Here is a 20,865-nt window from a genome sequence, read left to right as displayed (position 1 = left end):
TGTTTCAGTCGACCACTGAGGTAATTCCTTTGTGGAGACTTGCAAAGATTGACTTAACGTACCTGCGACGCAGCCGGAAAATACCTGGAAGAGGAGAGACACTGCTCCAAGTGCAGTTCCAGGGTCCATAGTATCTTCTGTTCAGGTCTGGGCGAGGGTTTCAAAGAGTGGTGTATGGTTTTCTATTACGGGGTACTGCAGCTTCAAATGTGAACAGCTGCGCTTTTCATCTTATAAGAGTAATGAACGCCGTCTAAATTTGGCAGCAAGCATTGTAGTTGCAATCGTCTTTGATTACTAGTACTACTGAGGAAGGTAGCTTGGCAGCTCACCGCTTGAGATGCCTGATCTTACTGATCATCGCTTGGCTTGTAGTAATGTAAGGCGAACTAGACCGCTGCGCCCGTGGCTTATTCGGTCCTGCTGCAGCCACAACTGCTACATCCGCCCGAGCTCAGTACATTGCTCCCGCACTGCCATCAGCTTCAGACAAGGCCTCCAATCACCTGTGGGTGGCTATGCGCAAAGCAAGATCTGCAGACAAGATGGCGGAGGCTGATAGACACGGTCATGTGTTGCCACTGCTGTCTTGGCCAGCATCAAGTTTCTCCGGTCGGCGCCGCAAATTTATACCGCCTATGCTGCTCCCAAAATCAACCAGAGACGTTTTGGGCCTGTTCACCCATTCTAATATTCCTGTACAAAGGCGACAGCAACATGCATTCAAATTACAAATCCCCATATTTGGAGACATCTTTTAATGACTCGGATGAGGAGCCTGAATATGTCTCTGAACTCACAGCCAAAGACTACGCCCAAGGCGTGAAGCAGATCCCAGATGTCAAAATCTCGAAATTCATCTCGGAAGCCGAATTGAACCAAGGCCTGAACAAATGGCTTCCGAGGCCTAATCATCCCTGCGCTGCGAGAACAGTGCTGAGAGATTCCGTCTTCCAGCCCATCAGCGAGCTGCTCGTGATGTACGGCAAAGGAGAATGGAGCTTGAGACCTCGAATCTTTTCCGTTCTCAGGATTCTTGGCTGTGCAAACCTGCTCGACTGCTTTGCTCGGGAGGGTCTAATGGACTCAGCGCTGCCCTTTACTGATAGCACATTGCCGGCGTTCATCAACGGATTTGAGATTCGCAAAAAGTTTCTAAAGCTACAGCACGCGGTTCTATACAAAGAAAAGGGCCTAGAGGCACTGGAAGATGGCGGTACACACTTGCATCTTGCGGGCAGTGGAGACGACTACTTCCGGTCCATCAAACCGTTGGGGATGGGTCGCTATGGTACTGTTGACCAGGTCTTCAGCGCAAATACTGGACGGGTCTATGCTCGGAAGAGAATTGTCAGGGGACACTCTCCTTTGGTCGATGAACGTCTCTTGAAGCAATTCGAAAGCGAAATCCAGGCGCTAAAGCGATTGTGGCACCCTCATATCGTCAAACTCAAAGGGTCTTACACGGATCAGAGGTTCCTTGGAATCATCATGATACCAGTCGCGGAGTTGAATCTCGATGAGTATTTGAAGGAAGCAAGCATAGATGAGAATCTGCGGAGACGACGCTTGAGGTCATTCTCCGGCTGCCTTGCAACAGCTCTAGCATACCTGCATCAGCGGAATATCCGCCACAACGATATCAAACCGCAGAACATCCTGGTCGCAAACTCGAACATCTACCTTTCCGACTTTGGCACTTCCAGGGCGTGGGGCACCGAGGGCCGGAGCACGACACAAGGAAAGCATGAAGGCTACACCCCACGCTATTCTGCACCGGAGACACATGAAACAGGCGTAAGTCATCATCTCGATGAAACGTGTCTTTCCTGATTGTTCGGCTCTAACCCAAAAGCACAGGCTCGCAACAGCGCTGCTGATGTTTGGTCGCTTGGCTGTGTCTTCCTGGAAATGGCCACTGTTCTGCAAAGACATTCCACTTCAGACATGTGGGCATTCTTTGAGGATAACGGTACCATGAGGACCGATGCTATCTGGGCGAACCAAGCCGCAGCTAGACTCTGGATATCCCAGCTGGCCGAGGACCGGGTGGACGCTGATCCTAGCTTTTTGAAGCTGATTTTATACATGCTGCAGCCTGAACCGGGAGAGCGACCTACGGCTGCTCAAGTCAGGGGCCGGCTGATTGATGAATGCAACTCAAACGGCTACATCTGCCCTTACTGCGCGTCTCCGGATGGCCTGTCTCCGACTCAGAGTCCACTGACCCTCGAGGAAGCGAGAAAGAAGAGTCTTCACAAGGACCAGGACCTCAAGTTACCTGATGTGGAGAACACAGACTCTGTTTCCGCATCGACGTTGAACCTACCAGAACGTGAGGAAAAAGCCAAGCCAGTGGCCATTGAGGACACGCCCGACACTGAGAATCCCTCTGCAACTGGAATCACCGCCCAAAATACCATCGTCCTGCCGGTGGCTACTAAATCACTCGGACGCAAAGTGCGGTTTGCTGGTCTGCCTGAGGAGCTGCGGCCCATGCCAACTGACCCAACACAACCAAGCCCAGATGAATCCGCCACTTTTGTCTGTCCGGGGCCTGTCGTTCCGCCTCCATTCAGACAACAGGACAGTCTCCCTCTCCCAGGGGCCACTCTTGTGCCTTCCTACATTCTCGCTGGAACAAACCACTTCACCAAGACGGAGCTGTCGGTGGCCAACCGGGCTCGCAGTGTCGAATCAAATCTCTTTGTATATGGCCGGCTCATGTTCCCTAGCATCCTTAATGCCATAGCCATCGCATCCACCAAGGGTGTCTACTCCCCCGAGCTGAGGCGGCGACTGCATCCCACCACGGCTGACTGGGCGAAAGCCGACCTGTCCATCAAGCACGCAAGCGAAGCGATGACACCAGCTGTTCTTCGAGGGTACGACCGCTGGCGGCCTCGAGGACTCAACTGCGCCGTCATACAGGATGGCCGGCTGACAAGGAAGATCCTCAGGCGTCGGGAGGACCGAGGGTATAAGGACCTTCCTAGTGTACCTGCCGGGGAAGTTGTTGGCTTCTTGATCCTGGGGGTCAGGTCCGAGGCCTTGCGCTTTTGCGACGCCATCTTCGGCGGGGACAAACAGTCCCTGAGAAGCATGAAGCCACGGGATCAGGACTCACACTCGGACTCAGACTTTTCTGACGATGATGCTCTCCACCCTCATGGTCGGGCTGGTAACAGTCGCCATGGGAGTCGACGTCGGGAGCTGTTACAAAGACAAACAGTCGAAGTGGAAGTGGAGGCTCACGGTGGCAGCATCGAGAAAGTCCAAGCACAAACTTACGTGTGGAGCCATGGGGTCCACGGTCTCCACAACGTCTGGGAAGAGGAGCGGTTCCTCCGTAGCAAACACATGCAGACGACGCTGGGACAGGCCTCGACAACCTCTCTGACATCGTGGATCGCTCAGGAGCAGACACTGGCGTCGATCATGAACATCTCCTTCGCCCGTGTGGGGGACTACCTATGTGGCCCGATCCTCGCCGGCAACATCCAAGAACTCGCGATTCTTCTCCGGAATGGCTTCGACGCCAACGCCAGCTGCCGTATCTACGGACAACCTCTCAATGCCGCAATCGTAAAAGGCCGAGAAGATATGGTTCGCCTTCTGTTGGACAACGGAGCACAAGTGACCGGGGTCTCGGATGGCGGACAGTACGGATCGCCGCTGATCGCCGCGGCGTACAGCGGCAGGAAGAGCATCTCCAAGCTGCTCATCCAGTGCGGCGCCGACATGTACGAAGGCGACGGGGTGCACGTCAACGCGCTGTACCAGGCGGTCGCGCACGGGGACTACGCCCTGGCGGAGATGTTCCTCGACCACGGCGCCTGGCTGTGCAGGGAGTGGCGCGAGATCCGGGACCTGGCCGAGGAGCTGGGGGACGACGACATGCAGTCGCTGCTCGAGGGGTACGACGTCAGGAAGATGCACATGAGGTACCTGCGGGAGCGGGAGCACCTGGAGGAGAACCGCGTCAGCAGGGACGAGGTCTACGACGACAGCGTCAACGTCAGGCTCCTTCCGGGGCAGCTGCGGCACAGGGCCATCAACTGGGACGACGTCAACCTTTCCAAGGTCGGAGTCGCGGTCGTTCGGAGGATCGCGACGGCTTCGCGCATGTCGGGGAGCTGGAAGGGGAGGCGGGGCGTGGCGGTTGTGCTGGCCGCGTTGAATGCTGGCGCCCCGAAAGAGATCCTCAAGCTGCTGCGCGACGTTGTGAATCCGCTGCGACGACTCGTGCAGATATTACGAGAGGCCGAGGAGAACAACGAGGATGGTAGCGTTGGGAAGACATCCGATCCTTTGTCTCGTGGCGTTCAGGAGATCAGCGCATAAAGTTGCAGATAACTGGTTGCACTTGGGAAGTCGTTCGCTCGTGGGACGTTGGGGTTATCATTGATGTGCATGTTCTATACCCAATCCAAGACTATTTCTTCTAGTCATTTAATCGATGTTGAGCAGTCATTGTGGCAACTAGCACGACTGAGTGCCTCGGAGTCTTGGGTGTTCGCCGCAACCCGGCATTGCGTTAGACCGGGTGATGGAAGCTTATAACCAGCTTGGTACCTAGGTAGGAATGCGATATCACACTGGATATGAACAAGTGCCAGCCCACGAGTCGGACCACCAAGACCCCGTCCCTAAGAGGAAGGGGAAAGATGTCTGCCAAGATAAAAACCACGCCATCTCCGCGCACCCCCCCCCCCAGACAGCAAACTAGGACCGGCATTGTCTTTGTCCGCCTTCACCACCGTTTGAGCTGTTTTCCCGAGGCTAGGTCACCCGGCCCAAGGAAATGTTCCAAATATGGGGACTTGAGAGCAAACTGCAGAACCGAGTCCGGGGAACTGGGTCCGGGGTAATCAGGTGATGCCCAGATGAAAAGGGCAGTTATGGTGTCCGGCCTGAGCCAGGCTGCAATTACTCGAAAGAAGATGGATAGCCACGTAGTAATTGAACAGCAAAAACTACCATTGATAAGATTGATCCCAGGGTGTATTGGACTTTTTGTGGACAATAAATACGTTATGGTGAAGAGTAGGTTTAGCAAGGGCTGAAGGTGCTGATATGACGATAGATCCGAGGTTATGGGTTGGCAACTTGGCATGGTGGGATCAGGGGAGGGAAACATGGGGTAGTACAACCCCGTGGGCTTACCCCGGACTGTGAGAAACTGATTTTCTGGGGCAAGACAGGCTGGTCCTGGTCGGATGGTTCAAGACCGGACGAGAAGCCAACCACCCCCGTGGGAGGAGTAACACCAGGCTGAGCTGAAGACATTGGTACAAGTTCTTTCAGTCTTATCTTGTTCTCATCTTCCAGATCACTACATTCCCTTTCCTCCTTGAACCCATTTCTTCTCGTCCTTCATACCTCTCTCCATGGCTTCTACGAAGCAGCCGCAACATGACCTCGAGTCAAAGCCTGCTGAGAACTTCATCGAGGTGTTAGGTGACGATGAAAAGGGTGGCGGCCCACAGCCAGGAGCTGATTTCTCTGGTGTCGTCAAGAAGACGTCAGCTGAGGTGATTGCCCTCGTCCGCAAGCTCGACATGAGGATCATGCCCAAGCTCTGGTGAGTCTCTGCGGCGTGCTGTTTGAAGGTTGACAGAGCTAAACCGCACACTAGGTGCGTGTACTTTCTGAATTATGTGCGTGATGTGCAACCCTAACTCCGACTTACACAGTGTTGCAGTGATAAGGCTGACCTTGAATCTAGCTCGACCGAAATGCAATTGCCCAGGCTCGTCTCGACGGTCTCGAAGATGATCTCAAGCTCGAAGGATCCCAGTACAATACTTGCATCTCGATTCTATTCGTGGGGTATGTGTGCCGCAGTCAACAATCCGTGACCAAAAGTCTTTCCAAATTCCAGCTGACACTCTTCCGTTCCAGCTACCTCCTTATGCAGATCCCATCCAACATGCTTATGTCCTCGAAACATGTCCGACCTTCTCTCTATATGGCTGTGTGCATGATGGCCTGGGCCGGCGTGTCCGCCTGCGCCGCCTTGGATAGAAACTACACCGACCTCGTCGTCGTGCGCTTCTTCCTCGGCGTGACTGAAGCACCATTCTACCCCGGCGCCATCTACATGTTGTCCATCTTCTACACCCGCAAGGAGATCGCCATGTCCTTCTCAGGCCTCATTGCGGCTGCCGTATTCAACACAATCGACGGCAACCAAGTCCTAAATGGCTGGCAATGGTTATTCATCATCGAGGGCTGCCTCACGTTTGGTATCGCGATCATCGGCATATTCACGCTGGCCGAAAACCCGCTGACGACTCGCTATATCGCCTGCTTCTTGTTCGCAAGTGGCGCTAATGCAGTGAACTCGATGGTAGGCGATCCCGATAAATCAACCGCTTAATAAGACCGAGTTCTAACAAGTACAAACTAGATATTGGGCTGGGTCTCAGCTACCCTTGGCTCCACGCCGAAGAAGAAGGCGGTCAGCCTTTCTATCGTTAATGTTGTAGCGAATGCTTCATACATCTACACGGCCTATCGTAAGTAGATACCCGCTCGAATCTTCACAGCAAAATACTGACAAGTCCTCAAGTCTATCCAAATAGTGACGGACCACGTCATGGCAAGCAACGCCGCGTTTGCTTTCGCTTCCATTGCTGGCACTTGGGCCGTTACGCGTGTGGTTGATCCAGATCAATAAGAAGATGGGTTCCGGTGGGACCAAGTATGCTTACTGATGTGAAACAAATGCCGCCATGGAATTTGAAGGTGGATCTTGGTATATGTCTCTCAAACCAGCCTGAACAAATGAAATTGATCCTCGAGCAGCGTGGCTTTCCGAATTCAAATCCGCTGCGACAATGCTATTCTGCTACTTTCTATGTTGATGCTGCGGACTTTCTCGAAAAGACGCGTTCTTCTCAGTGGTGTCCGTTACAAACCAACGAAGGCCGCGGGGCATCCATCGTGGAGCAATCCTTTTGCCCTTTCTCGTTCGAAGCTGTGAACCCCTGTAATGAAATGCCAGCTAGGACATGTAGGCAATAAGATAGTATAGGAGGCACGAGCCAAGTTGCAATGTGATCATATTCTCTTTCTTTATTTACGCAGTATCTTCCAGAGCTGACAGGGCGCAAAAAGGTCTTGCACTACTATGCAGGCTCTCCTGAAGGCCCGACAAGCTGAGTTCCTAATGTCTCCGCCTGGCCAAAAATGGGTTGACCATCAGCATCCCACGCGACGGGACGAGCCATCGTGTACCTCTCCCGACCGCAGTGCCCGGAGCTAATGCTTGTAGCATGGTAGACGTTCCAAATCTCTGTGCCGTCAGGGCTGTTGAAGAAACTGCAAGAAAGTATTAGCACAAAGTGTCTTGAAGGTTGAAGAGACATAACCCACCCGTTGTGTGCAGTGCCGTAGTTCCCATTCGCAGAGCTGAACAGAGGGCCCGTCTTGGTCCAGGACGACTTCTCGAGGGGATCACCGCCCTCGTACGTGAGAAGACCGAGCTGGTAGCTAGCCGTGCCGCAGTAGCTGGCCGAGAAGGCAAGGAACGTCTTGCCATCGTGGTACAGGGGTGCTGGGCCCTCGTTCACGCCGAACCCGTCGACCTCCCAGGACTCCAACGGGATGGAAAGTTCATGCCGAGGGCCTATGCTGCCGGGGGTGTCGAGCGTGGCGATGCAGAGACCTTGCAGGTCGCTGGTGATGCATGACCAGACAAAGTAGTTCTGGTTGTTCAGGGTGAGAACCGTGCCGTCTATGCCGAATTCGTTTGGCGTGAGGGTTGCGAGGAATTGGTAGTCATCCCATGGTGACGCGCCGCCTGTGACAGTGTCAGTTATATTGGGGTGTAAGTATTTTGATAGTTGAGCCTACCCTCGAGGACTTGGGCCTTCTGGTTGTCGCAACAATTACCACATGTCCCGGCTGTGAAGTAGAGATGCCACCTGCACGTCTGTCAGCAAGGTGTTCGCATACGACTAGGCCACACATGAACTTACACTCCGTCCACCTGGTGCATTTCCGGAGCCCACAAGTCACAGCTTCGCGATGGATCGTCCGGGGTCCAGATAACCTTGTTCTCGCCCGTCTTGAGGCCCTCGAGGGTGGTGGCCCTGGTGATCTGGATATTCTCATATGTCGTGGTGGTCAAGTAGTAGAAGCCATCTACATAGACGATGTGTGGGTCACTGCCCAGAGGCCTCTTCAGAGGATTTGTGAAATTGGCTGCTTGGAGTCCGGTGGCCAGGCACGAGGCCGTCAGGAAAGCACTCCAGGTCTTCATTTTAACAACTTTTAGATGATGCGTTGTCGGGCAAATGCCACGTCCTCGAAATTGGGATCACGGCCTGGTGACACATTTTATATGAATCTTTGGAAACACGAATCCCTCATGCTACCGTGGGTCTTCACGAGGTCAAGAATCCAACGTAGTCCCATTGTTAGCCTCATCGAATATCCGACATGGTGAGCTTGGCACCTGAGTTCCAAGAGATTTTCGTCGGACGATCTCCCGAAAACCACAGGAAGCCGCCGCACGGTTCTTCGTATATGGATACCGTTTGTTTTCTTGTGAGCGTGTCTAGAGTCAAGTCCTTTATGCGGACCAGTAGCAGGCGACCTTGGCGTCCCCGCGCTCGGGGTGTTCCCAGGGCGGTCAGCGATCACGCGGATGCTTAACCCTGGGAATGTGGACCCTCGGTCCGGCGCGTATGCAGCACCTCGTACAAGAAATGTGACGTCGACAATGTTCGTGCTGTGGGCTTGAACACAAGCTGCAATCCATGTTAACTCCACTGGCTCCCCTCAGAGGCGCACTATGCGTGCCAACTCACACCAGTCAGTCGGCGGGTTCGAGGTCTCGAATGTTGGCCCAATGTTGCCCTTACAGGTACCCACTCGTATAGATGTGCTGCGTCATGCCGAGGCTCATTCGAAATGTGCCACAAGCACGACCATAGACTGGACAACAGTGAACGAGGTCAGTGAAGAGGTCACCTAGAAGCCGATAAAAGCAAGAGATTATTTCCTCACAAGGGTCCCAAGTGTCTCATGTGCCTCTCTGTACCTAGGTAACCAACCTATTTGTGTGGAAATGGATGGAGAGAACCACATACAAACGCCGTGATTACTGGACTGTCTCGTATAACAATGGTGTAGTATTCCATGCTAACGAGCATCCTCCTACTGCAGGTCCAATTATACTCAGGCTTTTTACATACCTGCGAGGTGCGTCTATGGGCTACTAGTTAGTGACTATCTACTAGACAGTAAAGGTCCGGAAATCTCCATCACGGCTTATCCCCGGACGGAGCTCCAAATCTGCCTAAGCCTCTTCAACACCACATTATACACATAATCGCAACCTGCACGACTCGACAAGATCATGGCATCTGGAAAAATTCTCACATCAAGCTCTCACGCACTTTCTCTCTCTCTTGCGTGGCTGCCTGAAGCCTGGGCGCTCTGTTGAAATTGGTCAACGGTCAAACAGCAAGTAACACCTAGACTATTTTCACTGTTTGGTCAAAGACGAATTAATTATGTCCCCTAAATTGAATGAGCATCAGTCTCAATAACACGACTCACAGAAATTCCAATGATCGTTAGCCCACCACTGTGCAGGAAAAGCTTCGCACCAGTATTACCGCTGAATCAGGACCACCGCCACTTTCGCTGGAGCCTCAAGCAAGCTGACCCTTCTTGTACGGGAATTGCTGCTTGAACGCCTCGGCAATTTCGCTCCTCGTCGCTACCCACACGCCCTCTTTCTTGCTAATGTAGTCCACAAAGTCCTGCAGGGCCTTGAAGCGACCAGGCCTCCCAATGATACGGCAGTGCAGACCAACAGTCATCATCTTGGGCTTGCCCTCTTCCCCTTCCGCATACAGAATATCGAAAGCGTTCTTGATGTGGTCATAGAACCCTTGGGGGTCACGGAACCCCGACCCAACGACATGGAACTTGAAGTCGTTGCAGTCGTAGGAGTACGGCACCATGAGGCAGCCCTTGGGGTCCGGCGAGTCTTGCTCCGCCGGGAGGTCGATCCAGTACGGCACGTCGTCGGCGTACGTGTCCGAGGCCCACAAGAGCTCCTCGCCCAGCTCTTCGTAGACTTGGGGGACGAGGGCCCTGGAGCGTGGGCTTGGACGCCCGTAGTACCACCCTCGCGGTGCGTAGCCGGACAAGGACTTAAGAGACGCGATGCCCTTGCGGATGTAGTCCTTTTCCTGTTCGGCAGTGAGACCGTGATAGTCGATCCATCGATAGGCGCTGGATATGCGACATCAGAACCAGGACACTAGGTATCTTATCTCTGTTGGCGGGCAACCTACTGTGACGCGATGTCGTGTCCCTCCTCCACACATCTCTGGACGACCTCGGGCTGCTTCTCCACGGCTTGGGCAACTGCGTACAGGGTGAACTTCATCTTGTACTTGATGAACAGCCGGAACAGACGCCACCAGCCTGAGCGGCTGCCGTACTCGTATTCCGACTCGGCGCTGTAGTCGCGCTCGTTGACTTTGGCAGCCCCAAGGGGGTTCTCTCTCAAGTTGGTCTCTGCCTGGCCGTCTCCGGCGAGGACGCTGCGCTCGCCGCCCTCTTCGTAGTTGATGACGAACGAGACGGCGATCTTGGCGTCGTTTGGCCACTTGACGTTCAGACCAGCCTCACCGTAACCCTTGAAGTTACGGGTGAATTCATACTGCGGGTCGGGGTTGTATGCTTCAGCCATTGTTCATCACCAGAAGTTGGACAAGACTAGATGATGGGAGTTTGGAAGAAAATCTGATTGTGAACGTTCGATCAAGGTTCAAAACAGAAGGGCCCACAGGGACAATGACGATCCCAAGTGCTGGCCACTGCAGTATATAATTGCCGAGGGCCACTTGTCTTCGCCGACCTGAGATCGCCGGATAACACCAAATCGTAGCCCAATGGCTCCCATTGCCTGCCAGGCCACATGCAAATCACAGCCGGCCGAAGACAATCTCTGTCGACGTCGGGCACGGGTGCACGAATATCCCGGAGTGCAGGTTCCGTCTTATCAACGGAGCGGGGACCCGCATCGGGGGCCAATGGTGAGGACGATAACCATTTACCGGTACGCACGAATAATGCTCGTCGAGGCTTGAGTCCGAGCCATGTGCTTACATGACCGCAGGATACGACGTCGCCCCGTGCATTCTCCTGCAGGCAGGTCAAGCGAGGACCCACACGAGGCGAGAACTGTCAGCATTGTACTCAAGAGTAGTTTGGGCTGCTGATATGGAGTGTGATAAGTCAGATAATATTGCTTTTCGAGAGGAAGCAGTGGTCCAGAGTCCAGACAGCGTCACCTTCCGAGGACCTTGGACCTCCCGAGGCTTATCTGCGGCCCGCCGGCGCCGTTGGAGTGGAGCCACCGACACCGAGACCGGCAACCCCTCCCACGCGTGCGCGCCGTGCATGGTGCAGATGAGGACAGGCCCTCGCTCAACCACTGTACGGGTCAGATCGAGACCTCGCCAAGAAGACGGCTGTGCTATGGTCCACGGCAGTCTCACTTCCAGGTGACCTGGCAGCTCATCAGGGCCCTTGAAGCCCACAGAACATCTTATGCCCAGAAGACTACGTCGTCTGCCAGATTCTTCAAAGACAATACCGCAGACTTCGACCTATCAGATCAGAACGCTCTTGATACTGCAAAACTAGAAAATGGCCAGCACCGAGTTATACCGGCTAACAGCTTCCCAAGCCGCCGCAGGCATACGCTCCGGCTCATTCACAGTCGAGCAATATGCACAGTCCCTGCTCTCGCGGATCAAGGAGAGAGACGACACGGTGAAAGCATGGGCATACCTGCACCCAGAACAGGTCCTCGACCAAGCAAGACAGCTGGACCACATCCCGCCCGAGAAGCGCGGCCCCCTGCACGGCGTGTCCGTCGCAGTCAAGGACGTCATCTACACAAAGGACATGCCGACGCAGCACAACTCCCCGATCTACAAGGACAGCACCGCCGGCGTGGACGCGGGCTCCGTCATGATCCTGCGCAACGCCGGCGCGCTCATCCTGGGGAGACGGCCACGACCGAGTTCGCCGCCACCACAGAGGGGCCCGCGACATGCAACCCGCACGACACGGGACGCACGCCCGGCGGGTCGAGCTCCGGGTCCGGCGCCGCCGTGGCGGACTTCCAGGCCGCGGTGGCGCTGGGCACGCAGACTGGGGGGAGCACCATCCGGCCGGGGTCGTTTAATGGCGTGTATGCGTTCAAGCCGACGTGGAACTCGATCACGCGGGAGGGGCAGAAGGTGTTCTCGCTCATACTTGACACTTTTGGGGTGTATGCTCGCTCCGTGGAGGACTTGGAGTTGCTGGCCGATGTGTTTGAACTGCGGGATGACGTGCCACCGTTCCCAGAATCGGGAGGGCAATTTTCTGTCAAGGGGGCCAGGCTCGCGTTCATAAAGACCGTGGTATGGGACGCTCACGTGGAGCCGGGCACTAAAGCGGCGATGGCCAAGGCCGTTCAACTCCTGAAGGACCATGGCGCTGAGGTGGATGAGATCGAGTTTCCGGACGACTTGAAGGAGTTGCCCAAGTGGCACACGGTTGTTTTCAAGACTGATGGTCGGACTGCTTTCCTTCCGGATTACCTTGTGGCAAAGGACCAGCTCCACGAACAGCTGCATGAGCATGTCGAGAACAGACACACGCACGCCGAGCAGCTGGAAGCATTCGACCGCATAGCCGCCGCCAGGCCAAAAGCGGATGCCCTGCTGTCCAAGTATGACGCAGTCTTGGCTCCATCTGTCCCTGGCGAAGCACCCGTGGGCCTTAAGAGCACCGGGTCCGCGATCTTCCAGTTGATTTGGACTGTAAGTCTACAATGCTGTCCTTTCTAGTACAGAAGCTGACACCTCAACAGGCCCTCCACGTTCCAATCATCAACCTCCCTGGATTCCAAGGAGAAAACGGTTTACCCGTCGGAATCTCGCTTGTGGCACCAAGATACCACGACCGGAAGCTGCTGGCAGCCAGCAGATCGATCGGGAAGATCTTCGAGGAAGAAGGTGGCTGGAAGTCGGGACTGTAGCAGGTAGATACCATCCCTCTTGATTTTTAAGACAAATAAATCGACATCCTTGGCCACTTCTATTCATATGGGGTTATGGTACAGGCACTATATTGTAGAGATTATCGCCTTGGGCCCTGACAACGAATAAGACAGGTACTAACTACAAAACCAACAGTTTGGGACGGCAGGTTTTATTAAACACCATAGACGAAACTCGGCAACCAGCTCTCACCTACGTAACAATCAAAACGAGCCAGCCTAACCATGGAATCGAAAATATACAGCAATTTTTAACCACAATAGAGCTCTCCAAGTCTTGTTTCAAGCAAGCAATTTCTTCCACATAATGGACGTCATGAGAGTGATTCTCCGTTTAGCCGCTCTTAAAGGCGTCGTTCGTCTAAATTCCAGCGACAGCAGCAGTAATGAACAACTTCTCCCGTTTCATAGCCAAGCTCAGCACAGCGACCAGCGCACCCGAGGTCATGACCAGGACGTAGGTCTTGCCAATGGAGGCCACAATAGCATCCACCACCTTTGCCCTCACATCCGAACTAAGATTCCGCGCAAACCCACTGGTCACGCCGCTGATTGCTGCCTGTATACCGGACGCGGAGAGGCCCGGAAGAAGCTGCTGCACCTTGGTCTCGGCCTCGTTCAGGAACACCGCATCCGCGATGGCCAGCGCCGTCGTGTTGCCGAGGAACTGTGCGAGCGTGATGAAGCCTATGGCAGCCGGCACGTCCTCCGGATCCACGATGGCCTGCGCCACGGAGAAGGAGGCCTGGATCCACATCCCCACCCCTACTCCGATGCCTACCGTGCAGCCGTACACGCGGCTTTGGCTGGTGTCCTGGTGGACCGTGTACATCAGGGCGCCACCGGCGACGCACAGGAGGCCACCGAAGAGTTACCACGGCATATAGTAACCGAACTTGGCCATGAGAGCCCCATTGATGGATATGGTGACAACCAAGACGATGATCAGAGGTAGTAGGCGCACTCCTGCGTCTAGCGCCCCGTCTCCGCGGGTGGATTGAAAGAAGAGAGGGACGAAGAATATAGGGACAACACACCGGCGGCAGAAGCACTGGTGCAGATGAATAGAATGATGACAGTATACTTTCGGAAGAATTGGACCGGAATCAGGCGGCGAGGTAAGTCGACAAATAGTGTCCGGCTCTGCTGGACGGCCAACAAGGTGAACAGCACGCCGGCACACACAAAGAGACCAATGATCTGGCCCGAGCTCCAGGCGTAGGTAACCCCACCGAAGTTAATGGCCATGATGAGGCTCACCAGGCAGCCCACGAGCAGGATAATGCCGGCATCGTCTAATTCCCTGACGCGGTTCATGAAGGGGACGCCCAGGCGGGGATCCTTGCTGCGCAGCAGAAACAACCACGCAGGAGCGCATGCGGCTCCGATGAACAGGTTGATATAGAAGGCCCACCTCCACCCAACAGCAGACTGCTCGAGCACGCCCCCGACGACAGGGCCCAGGACCGTCCCCAAGCCCCAGGCGAGCCCCGTGCCCGAGACGTAGAGCGGGCGCTCCGCCATGGTCGTCGTGGCGGCGACGAGGGTGAACACGCCGACGTACAGGCCCGCGCCCCCCACGCCGCAGATGCAGCTGCCCAAGATCAGGGCGTCCATGTTTGGTGCGGCGCCGCAGACGGCGGACCCGGGCTCGAAGACGACGACGTTGAAGAGGTAGACCCACTTGGCGCCGAACTGCGCGTACACCTGTCCCCAGAACATGACGGTCGCCGTCGCGCCCATCAGGAGGCCGACGTTGTTCCAGGACAGGTCGCCCAGGGCGTCGAACTCGTCGACTATGGCGGCCTGGATGACGGCCACGATGCTGCCGTCGAGGGCGTAGAGGAAGATGGGGAAGAGCATGGCGCTGGAGGCTACGGCCCACTTCCATCCTGTGATGTGCCGGGGAGGATCTGCAGCCTTCTTCTGCTCTTGTTTCTTGGTATTTGAGGCCTTGGACTCATTGGGGAGGGGAGAGAGTCGATGATTTGATTGCTGTGCTCTCTGAGGTCTCGTCTTCTATAGTCATGGCGGCTTTTACACGGTCAGCAACTACAAATGCATTGCTGAAATACTCAGGCTACTCTTCAGCGCTGAATAAGCGTGGCATTCCAAAAGGGGAAGCAGAATCCCGGCGCGGCAAAATGATGCCCGCATTAGGCAAGTAGTTTCCCGAGTATGGGGCAAGGCTTTGGGTGATCTGGTTGACCTGCAATACCTGATTCTGTTCATGGACCATACCCATATACGTATGCCCAAAGCCCAGGCTGGCCAGAATAATCCTAAGTCGGTGTAAACGTAGACGCCGAGGCAGATGAATTCAGTAGCACCTCGGACACTGAACCGCCATTTTGCACGGCCTCTTCCATATAGACCGTAACACATCGAAAGATAGTCTTGAAATGGCTGATCATCGCCTCGAGATAGGCAATGTTCGCCGTGGCAAGAGATGATGGCTCGCTCAGTTGGTTGATCATGCCCTGGCCCTTGGAGCTAATCGACGTCAAGAGGGTATTGATTCTCTCGACCAGATCCATGACTGTTACAGCCCTCAAGTTCGCGTCGCTCAATGAGACCTCGTAGCCGCCGAAGCTCACCTTAACAGCGCTGTCTAGGTCGGACTTGGCTATGTAGTCAAAGCAGGGGTGTATCTCCTGCAGGGCTGTCACGACCAGAAGTAAACCGGTGCAACTGCCGTGGCTGGTCTTGCAGCCCATCACGTCCTGGCAGTGCTTGATCAACTCGCCTGTGACTTTGAAGACTTCATCCAGGCGTTCGTCCTGCATTGCGTCTGTGATCTTTGGCAGGCAAAGCATCAGGTTCGGCCGGCACAGACAATTAGACGGCGTGCCTTGATGACTCTGGAAGCCAAATGAGGTGAAAGATTCAGACGCAGCAGAACTCACGCCCTGGGTGTTGTCACAACACAGTGGATTAGAGCTGTTTTCGGGCGAGGTATGGGGTATGGAATCAGCTAGAGGCTGCGGCGTGTCATTGCCCGCTGGGCCGGAGTGAGCCGCAGGCATGAGCGCTGGACCCTGCAGATACAAGAAACAGAATTAGCCAGAGAAGCACGAAAAGGCGAAATGTGAAGAAAACACTTACGTCCAGGGTAACATCTATGGGCCCCCAGTCAGGATGAATGGATTGGTGCTGCAGGCCATTTGACCAACCTGCCGGTGTGATGGACTCCAGGCCAGCGCTTGGCTGATAATCCGTACTACTTGGGGAGTCTCCAGCAGTAGCAGAGACAGCGGGGATGTTCGCGGGCATCGACGGAGTTTGAACAACGTCCCCTCTTGGCGGGCAGCGGTTCGGGGCGACTTGGGAAGTGTACGTGCAAACAAGGATTCGGTGGCATGGCAGCATCGCAAGTCAGGGGCTGTCCGGAGTTGGTAGTGAATGATCACTTGCTTGGCCCGGGAGAGGTCTGACACGTTGCAGCCTGAGAAACGCCCCTGTGGCAGCGGCGAGGACTTGATACCGATTGATGGATGAAATACTAAGATAAAAATAATTCTTCACCAAGCCGATACAAGCCATTATGGGACTACAGCTGGAGTCTCGTTCGTGCGTGTCTTGATGCTGACCTGCACACCATAGCTTCCTTGGTCAATAAAATGACTGCTGGCACCTAAAAAAGAGCCGAGCATCCTGATGCTACTCTGGTTCCGTTGGCCTCATTCCCCTATGCGGAAACTGGATCGACTTAGAAAAGCCCCGGCTGCTGGAAAAGGGCAGAAACATACGAGACCATAATTATTTGTGAAAGAGCCAATCCGTCGTAAATGCTCTTCGTCTCGAAAGGCGTACTCGTCTTCGGTCGAGACTTCCATGATCCCATGGCGGATCAGGGAGCATTGATATCCTCGTCCGGGATGTCGTGGAAATAAATAGTCCTCACCAACAGTGACTTGAAAAGCGCTTGGTGACACAATTGAGGTCGTTTTCGGCACCTTCGTTCCTAATCCATGTTATGACCCGTGGAAGGATCGCGCAAGATGAGAATATGCAGGTGTTGGTGCACACTGCCATGTGGCTCAGACGCAACTGTGCCTGTACTTATTACATTGTGCAAATGTATCTTGATTACGCGTTTCTTAGCCGCTAGAATCACTATCATGTTAGAATTATACCATTTCCCACCGCGTGAGCAACCATCGGACCATTTTTCAACGCCAGTCAGACTTAGAAGGACCCCCCTAACGCTAGAACGCAGACTCGGTAATTTATTTGTGCAAAGTTCCTTTTACTTTCACGACCCGATTAAGAAAAAGAAAATGGGCAAAGGCATGAGGTATTACGACACGGCCGGCTCACTCTTGATGCCTACGCCGTCTCGGCCGCGAGCCCATACCTCGGACTCCTCGTGGAGTTGCGTCGCCGCAAGGTTGTCCAAGTCATCGTCATCGCCGGCGCAAGGGCTCGGCGCTCGGCCGGGGGACTCATCTTTGAAAGGGCCATCATCATCGCCGCCCGAGGTATCGATGAACCACCGCGCTGCGTCACGCAGGATCGGGAGCATCTCGGCCCGGAGGAGGCGCTCGGGGCTGCGCGGGCCGGGCGCCTGGACAGTACTAGACTCGACGCCCACGAGGACGGCCAAGTAGTCGCGGGCGAGCAGGTTGTAGATGTCGAGGACCTGCGCCCTCATTTCCTGCTCGACTCGCTCACAGAGCGCCTGGAGCTCCGTCTTGACGCTCTCGGTGGAGCGTACAAACATCCCGTGGCGTTGAGTCTCAACGTGGTTGATCATATGGGCTTTCATGCGCGCGTAGGAGCCAGGGCCTGTTCAGAAGGTTAGCTCGGGTATGAAAACAAGGGGAAGGAGGATGAGCATGCCTCTCTCTTTGACACACGCGTCATATCCCGGCTCCATGTCCCTTGTGACCACAGGTTGGAACCCTCTGCTGGCCTCCCGCTGCAGATCCTGGATGACGGTGCGGAGCGTGCCCGGGATCTCTTTGAGCCGTGTTACGTGCGTCCGGAGTTGCTGGCTGAGCATGCTAATGCCGGCGTGGTTTGTACCGGTACCACGTTGCTCGAAGTACTCAACAATACGACGGTGGAAGTTCTCCAGCGGCAGCCGGGCGACCACAGCGAAATTCTCGAGCACTTGGGGAAGACGACGGAGAAAGGCCCTCTCCCAACCGTTGGCTAGCTGCTTGCTGATAGGCTCCAACAGCTCGGCATTGAAGTCTCGAGGGCCAGAGGCACCAGAATACACGCCAGAACGACGGCACGTCGCTTTGTAGGTCGCCCAAAGCATGCCGCCTGCACTGCGATGTGCGCCCCACGAACTGGCGGTGGGGACAGCTGCATTGTCGGCAGCGGAAATTGCAGACCAAAAGTGATCGTAGATACACTCGGAAAGGACCGTCTTCATCGAGGCAAGACAGTCGTCAACAGCCTTGGCAAGGGTCTTTCATGGGTCAGCGAACTGGGTTGGGACATGAAGCATGCAGACAACTAAGAGGACGAACATACCCTCTCCAGAATTGACAACTCCCCTTGAAGATGGGTCTCCTCGTTCTTCTTGTCGCTGTGGCTCATATGAGACTGAGGCTCTCCATTAGAAGCCCACATCTTCATGGAGTTGAGAAGTTGGCTGAGGCCATTGAGGAATTGACGGCTGGTGGCGGCACGGCCAGCTTCGGTGAGCTTCTTCGCATGCCGCTGAAGCTGGGGGACTTCAGTCTCGTCGACGTTCCGGAATCCGTCATTGTTGAAGTCGTCCTTTTGCAGCCGCCCTCTCATCTTCTGGTAAGCACGGCTGCTAACACAGAACACGGGCAGGTTGCGTGCGACCTCGTCATAGTCTCTGATCTCCTCTTCAGGATCAAAGGCATCCTCGTCCTCGTCCATCGCAGTCTCCTGGTCCAACCTGTAAGTATGATTAGTAGACAAGCCAAGGTTTACATTCTGTTGTGGGCATCTCACTCCTTGATCCCCATTGCAAAGTCTCGTTGAATGGCGCCCTTCGAGTAGCCATTTCTTCCCTGGATGCAGACGGCCTTGACAGCCCCAAGCAGGCGACCCTCCTCGTGCTGAAGGGGCTTCAAGTCATCTCGGATCCCCGACAGCTTGGCGTCGAGTTCTTTCCTCATCTGCCGAATTTCCTTTCTCTCGGCTTTAAGATCAGCCAGCACTTCCCGGATCTGATCCCCCGACAAAGGCTCTCGGTCCTCATCTTCAGGCTGGTTCTCCTTATCACTAGCGGATTCAAAGGCCGAGTCGGAGTCGCTGTCGTCAAAATCAGACGAAACACGGTTCTTGCGGCTCTTGGCAGAGGTGGCTCCTCTCTTTCGCTTCTTTGCATTCTTTGAAGGAGGGTAGACGGTCTTGCCGTCGGTATGCTTCTGCGAAAGCTCATCCCAGATTTCCCATTTGCCGTCGAGCTGGTCAAGCCGATCGACCAAGTCCGCCTTCTCTTCCCTGCCGCTTGTGAGTTGTCTCTTGAGAGCGCTGATCTGGCGACGTAGATCGTCGATCTTGGCCCAAGACTCGGATACGTCAGACTCCATGTTGAGACTCTCGGCGGCCTCAGTCACCGAGATATCGTCCGTCTTGGAGCAGATAAAGGTCACGGCCGAGTAGATACCATCATACTTGAGCTGACGCTTGAATGAATCTCCAAGAAGGGACTTGGCGGTCTTGTCATCAACTGCACGGTTGATAGGGGCGACAATCCAAAGACCAGTGCATGCCTTCATGTACTGCTGGGCAACAGCTGCTCGAGCAGCGTTGGAATCCTGAACACCGGGCAAGTCGACAATGACAGCGCCAGTGGACAAGGCATCCGCCTTGGTGTAGATACGGACAACCTTGATCAAGGGCCAGTACTCCATGGCGACGTTCTTTTTGAGATGATGGTCCTTCTCCTTGCTGTCGACATAGCGTTGCATGCCGTGGTAAAGCTCCTTGGCTGTGGATGACCTCAGCTTCTTGACACTGCCCAGGACGCCTCTGACGGCGGGCTCGAAGGCGAGTCTCTCGGGGCTGCTCTCAGCGATCATCTGATTCGACTTGGAGGGGTAGACGGACTTAATCTTGGCATAGGCGATGCCCGCCTCTGTGTCAGGGTTATTGCATTCACGAGACACATTGCCATTGTCGTCGAACAAGTCTGTGAAGAGGGTTTTCAGCTCCTTGATCCAGTCCTCGGCGGCGATGAACTCAATGTCGGCTCGGTAGAGCTCGTCCGGGTCGTCACTGCGGTTGTACGAGATCTCGGTCGGAGAAGCAGTGCAAGCTCGGAGACAATTTGTCGGAAGCAGCCTCTCCTCGTCAAGCAGTGCATTGATGACGGAGCTCTTCCCGGCGCCGGTGTTGCCGACGACGCCGACGATAGTTTTGAAAGGCTGAGCACGAGATTCGAGTTGGGTGATGGCATCGAGCCATGTAGAAGCCTGGGTGCCGGGAATGGATGCAGCAGCAGTCAGAGGAAACTTGATGGTCTCGAGGACGTCCATGCCCAGGTGAACTCCATGCTCGAGAATCTTGGGCGACGTCTGCTTGGCCCACTGCTCGAGGGCATCGGGTTGTTGTTGTTGTTGCTGCTGCTGCTGCTGGTCGTGGAGGGGCTGGACCGGGTCGGGGTCGGGGAAAGAAGCAGCATCTTCCAGACTGCCGGCAGACGGCTCTTGCTTGACCTCAGTCTTGGTCCGCTGAGGCGTGCATGTGAGCACTTCGTTGGCATCCGACGGCTCGGACTTGACATGGACGGCGCCCTCCATCTTCCAAGGCTCTTTAGGGGCCAATCTGGATCAGTCTAGAAA

General features: G+C 54.9%; 7 protein-coding genes across 7 annotated transcripts; 3 read left to right on the top strand and 4 right to left on the bottom strand.

The window, feature by feature from the left end:
* Nucleotides 1-717: 717 nt before the first annotated feature.
* On the top strand, nucleotides 718-4,344 carry INS49_005779 (uncharacterized protein; the record flags this gene model as incomplete). The annotated part of the gene is made up of 2 exons (XM_043166557.1): nucleotides 718-1,797; nucleotides 1,861-4,344. 2 exons carry the CDS (start codon nucleotides 718-720, stop codon nucleotides 4,342-4,344), a joined length of 3,564 nt encoding a protein of 1,187 aa, XP_043027701.1.
* Nucleotides 4,345-5,390: 1,046 nt separating this feature from the next.
* On the top strand, nucleotides 5,391-6,682 carry INS49_005778 (uncharacterized protein; the record flags this gene model as incomplete). Its single annotated transcript, XM_043166556.1, has 6 exons — nucleotides 5,391-5,584; nucleotides 5,639-5,660; nucleotides 5,729-5,832; nucleotides 5,905-6,352; nucleotides 6,413-6,521; nucleotides 6,588-6,682. The coding sequence occupies 6 exons, from the start codon at nucleotides 5,391-5,393 to the stop codon at nucleotides 6,680-6,682; spliced, it is 972 nt and encodes a 323-aa protein (XP_043027700.1).
* A 451-nt stretch (nucleotides 6,683-7,133) lies between these two features.
* On the bottom strand, nucleotides 7,134-8,269 carry INS49_005777 (uncharacterized protein; the record flags this gene model as incomplete). Its single annotated transcript, XM_043166555.1, has 4 exons — nucleotides 7,134-7,326; nucleotides 7,381-7,807; nucleotides 7,900-7,931; nucleotides 7,986-8,269. The coding sequence occupies 4 exons, from the start codon at nucleotides 8,267-8,269 to the stop codon at nucleotides 7,134-7,136; spliced, it is 936 nt and encodes a 311-aa protein (XP_043027699.1).
* A 1,399-nt stretch (nucleotides 8,270-9,668) lies between these two features.
* On the bottom strand, nucleotides 9,669-10,720 carry INS49_005776 (uncharacterized protein; the record flags this gene model as incomplete). Its single annotated transcript, XM_043166554.1, has 2 exons — nucleotides 9,669-10,257; nucleotides 10,320-10,720. The coding sequence occupies 2 exons, from the start codon at nucleotides 10,718-10,720 to the stop codon at nucleotides 9,669-9,671; spliced, it is 990 nt and encodes a 329-aa protein (XP_043027698.1).
* Nucleotides 10,721-11,682: 962 nt separating this feature from the next.
* INS49_005775 (uncharacterized protein) lies at nucleotides 11,683-13,066 on the top strand (the record flags this gene model as incomplete). The annotated part of the gene is made up of 3 exons (XM_043166553.1): nucleotides 11,683-11,991; nucleotides 12,048-12,848; nucleotides 12,899-13,066. The coding sequence occupies 3 exons, from the start codon at nucleotides 11,683-11,685 to the stop codon at nucleotides 13,064-13,066; spliced, it is 1,278 nt and encodes a 425-aa protein (XP_043027697.1).
* Nucleotides 13,067-13,448: 382 nt separating this feature from the next.
* Nucleotides 13,449-15,873, bottom strand: INS49_005774 (uncharacterized protein; the record flags this gene model as incomplete). Its single annotated transcript, XM_043166552.1, has 4 exons — nucleotides 13,449-13,887; nucleotides 13,963-14,053; nucleotides 14,125-15,106; nucleotides 15,463-15,873. The coding sequence occupies 4 exons, from the start codon at nucleotides 15,871-15,873 to the stop codon at nucleotides 13,449-13,451; spliced, it is 1,923 nt and encodes a 640-aa protein (XP_043027696.1).
* A 1,514-nt stretch (nucleotides 15,874-17,387) lies between these two features.
* On the bottom strand, nucleotides 17,388-20,823 carry INS49_005773 (uncharacterized protein; the record flags this gene model as incomplete). The annotated part of the gene is made up of 4 exons (XM_043166551.1): nucleotides 17,388-17,875; nucleotides 17,945-18,509; nucleotides 18,575-18,971; nucleotides 19,028-20,823. The coding sequence occupies 4 exons, from the start codon at nucleotides 20,821-20,823 to the stop codon at nucleotides 17,388-17,390; spliced, it is 3,246 nt and encodes a 1,081-aa protein (XP_043027695.1).
* Nucleotides 20,824-20,865: the final 42 nt, after the last annotated feature.

This window comes from Diaporthe citri (genome assembly GCF_014595645.1).
Source record: "Diaporthe citri strain NFHF-8-4 chromosome Unknown scaffold_2, whole genome shotgun sequence".
Taxonomy (NCBI): Eukaryota; Fungi; Ascomycota; class Sordariomycetes; order Diaporthales; family Diaporthaceae; genus Diaporthe; species Diaporthe citri.
This window is presented reverse-complemented; position numbering and strand designations above follow the sequence as displayed.